The sequence below is a fragment of the Penaeus chinensis genome, chromosome 6, assembly GCF_019202785.1.
Source record: "Penaeus chinensis breed Huanghai No. 1 chromosome 6, ASM1920278v2, whole genome shotgun sequence".
NCBI classification, from domain to species: Eukaryota; Metazoa; Arthropoda; class Malacostraca; order Decapoda; family Penaeidae; genus Penaeus; species Penaeus chinensis.
In genome coordinates, this window is record NC_061824.1 from 37,330,703 (window position 1) to 37,333,202 (window position 2,500).

The 2,500-nt window shown below is 43.6% G+C and overlaps 1 protein-coding gene across 1 annotated transcript in view; it reads left to right on the forward strand.

The window, feature by feature from the left end:
• The window catches only part of LOC125026557 (adventurous-gliding motility protein Z-like), a 3,103-nt gene extending 617 nt beyond the window's left edge, over positions 1-2,486 (forward strand). Inside the window, exon 2 of the mRNA XM_047615069.1 lies at positions 1-2,486. This exon is cut by the window's left edge and continues 28 nt beyond it. Within this exon, the coding sequence (XP_047471025.1) occupies positions 1-1,691 (1,691 nt within the window). The 3' untranslated portion in view covers positions 1,692-2,486.
• The last annotated feature ends 14 nt before the right edge of the window (positions 2,487-2,500 follow it).

A 2,500-nucleotide genomic window follows, 5' to 3' on the forward strand; every position in this document is an offset into this window, starting at 1 on the left:
AAGATACGCCATTGGATTCTTCAGCTCTAGGAACAAGTGAGGAATTGGAAAAACCGGCACCTGTTGCTGAGGAAGCAACTACTGAGACGGATCTCGAACAGCAGGCAGCACTTGTACATGGGCAGATCGCGCTTGAAGAATCGGCTGATGATCTCCAGCATACTACAGTTAAGTCTCCAGATCTAGGAACGAGTGAAGAATTGGAAAAGGTCCTCACACAAGCTTTTGACAAAACCGAAGATACGCCATTGGATTCTTCAGCTCTAGGAACAAGTGAGGAATTGGAAAAGGTCCTCACACAAGCTTTTGACAAAACCGAAGATCAGCCATTGGATTCTTCAGCTCTAGGAACAAGTGAGGAATTGGAAAAACCGGCACCTGTTGCTGAGGAAGCAACTACTGAGACGGATCTCGAACAGCAGGCAGCACTTGTACATGGGCAGATCGCGCTTGAAGAATCGGCTGATGATCTCCAGCATACTACAGTTAAGTCTCCAGATCTAGGAACGAGTGAAGAATTGGAAAAGGTCCTCACACAAGCTTTTGACAAAACCGAAGATACGCCATTGGATTCTTCAGCTCTAGGAACAAGTGAGGAATTGGAAAAGGTCCTCACACAAGCTTTTGACAAAATCGAAGATACGCCATTGGATTCTTCAGCTCTAGGAACAAGTGAGGAATTGGAAAAACCGGCACCTGTTGCTGAGGAAGCAACTACTGAGACGGATCTCGAACAGCAGGCAGCACTTGTACATGGGCAGATCGCGCTTGAAGAATCGGCTGATGATCTCCAGCATACTACAGTTAAGTCTCCAGATCTAGGAACGAGTGAAGAATTGGAAAAGGTCCTCACACAAGCTTTTGACAAAACCGAAGATACGCCATTGGATTCTTCAGCTCTAGGAACAAGTGAGGAATTGGAAAAGGTCCTCACACAAGCTTTTGACAAAATCGAAGATACGCCATTGGATTCTTCAGCTCTAGGAACAAGTGAGGAATTGGAAAAACCGGCACCTGTTGCTGAGGAAGCAACTACTGAGACGGATCTCGAACAGCAGGCAGCACTTGTACATGGGCAGATCGCGCTTGAAGAATCGGCTGATGATCTCCAGCATACTACAGTTAAGTCTCCAGATCTAGGAACGAGTGAAGAATTGGAAAAGGTCCTCACACAAGCTTTTGACAAAACCGAAGATACGCCATTGGATTCTTCAGCTCTAGGAACAAGTGAGGAATTGGAAAAGGTCCTCACACAAGCTTTTGACAAAATCGAAGATACGCCATTGGATTCTTCAGCTCTAGGAACAAGTGAGGAATTGGAAAAACCGGCATCTGTTGCTGAGGAAGCAACTACTGAGACGGATCTCGAACAGCAGGCAGCACTTGTACATGGGCAGATCGCGCTTGAAGAATCGGCTGATGATCTCCAGCATACTACAGTTAAGTCTCCAGATCTAGGAACGAGTGAAGAATTGGAAAAGGTCCTCACACAAGCTTTTGACAAAACCGAAGATACGCCATTGGATTCTTCAGCTCTAGGAACAAGTGAGGAATTGGAAAAGGTCCTCACACAAGCTTTTGACAAAATCGAAGATACGCCATTGGATTCTTCAGCTCTAGGAACAAGTGAGGAATTGGAAAAACCGGCACCTGTTGCTGAGGAAGCCACTACTGGAACGGATAGCAAGTAGGCAGCAATTGTAAATGGGACACAGACAACGAGTGAGGAAATGGAGAAGTTCTTCAAAGAAAGGGGACTTGGTTATATGTTGTAACCAGGTTTTGACAGGATAGAAAAATTACCTGTGGGTATTCCAAAAAGGATACTTGATAAATATCTTGATAAATGGATTGACGAACCAGCAGCACCTGTTGCTCAGGAAGTAACTGCTGGGATGGATCTAGGAACGAGTGAGGAAATGGAGAAGTTCTTCAAAGAAAGGGGACTTGGTTATATGTTGTAACCAGGTTTTGACAGGATAGAAAAATTACCTGTGGGTATTCCAAAAAGGATACTTGATATATATCTTGATAAATGGATTGACGAACCAGCAGCACCTGTTGCTGAGAAAGTAACTGCTGGGATGGATCTAGGAACGAGTGAGGAAATGGAGAAGTTCTTCAAAGAAAGGGGACTTGGTTATATGTTGTAACCAGGTTTTGACAGGATAGAAAAATTACCTGTGGGTATTCCAAAAAGGATACTTGATATATATCTTGATAAATGGATTGACGAACCAGCAGCACCTGTTGCTGAGGAAGTAACTGCTGGGATGGATCTAGGAACGAGTGAGGAAATGGAGAAGTTCTTCAAAGAAAGGGGACTTGGTTATATGTTGTAACCAGGTTTTGACAGGATAGAAAAATTACCTGTGGGTATTCCAAAAAGGATACTTGATAAATATCTTGATAAATGGATTGACGGACCTAAGAAAAAGTGAGGAAATGGAAAAGTTCTTTACAGAAAGTTGACTTGTTTATATGTTGTTATATGTTATCT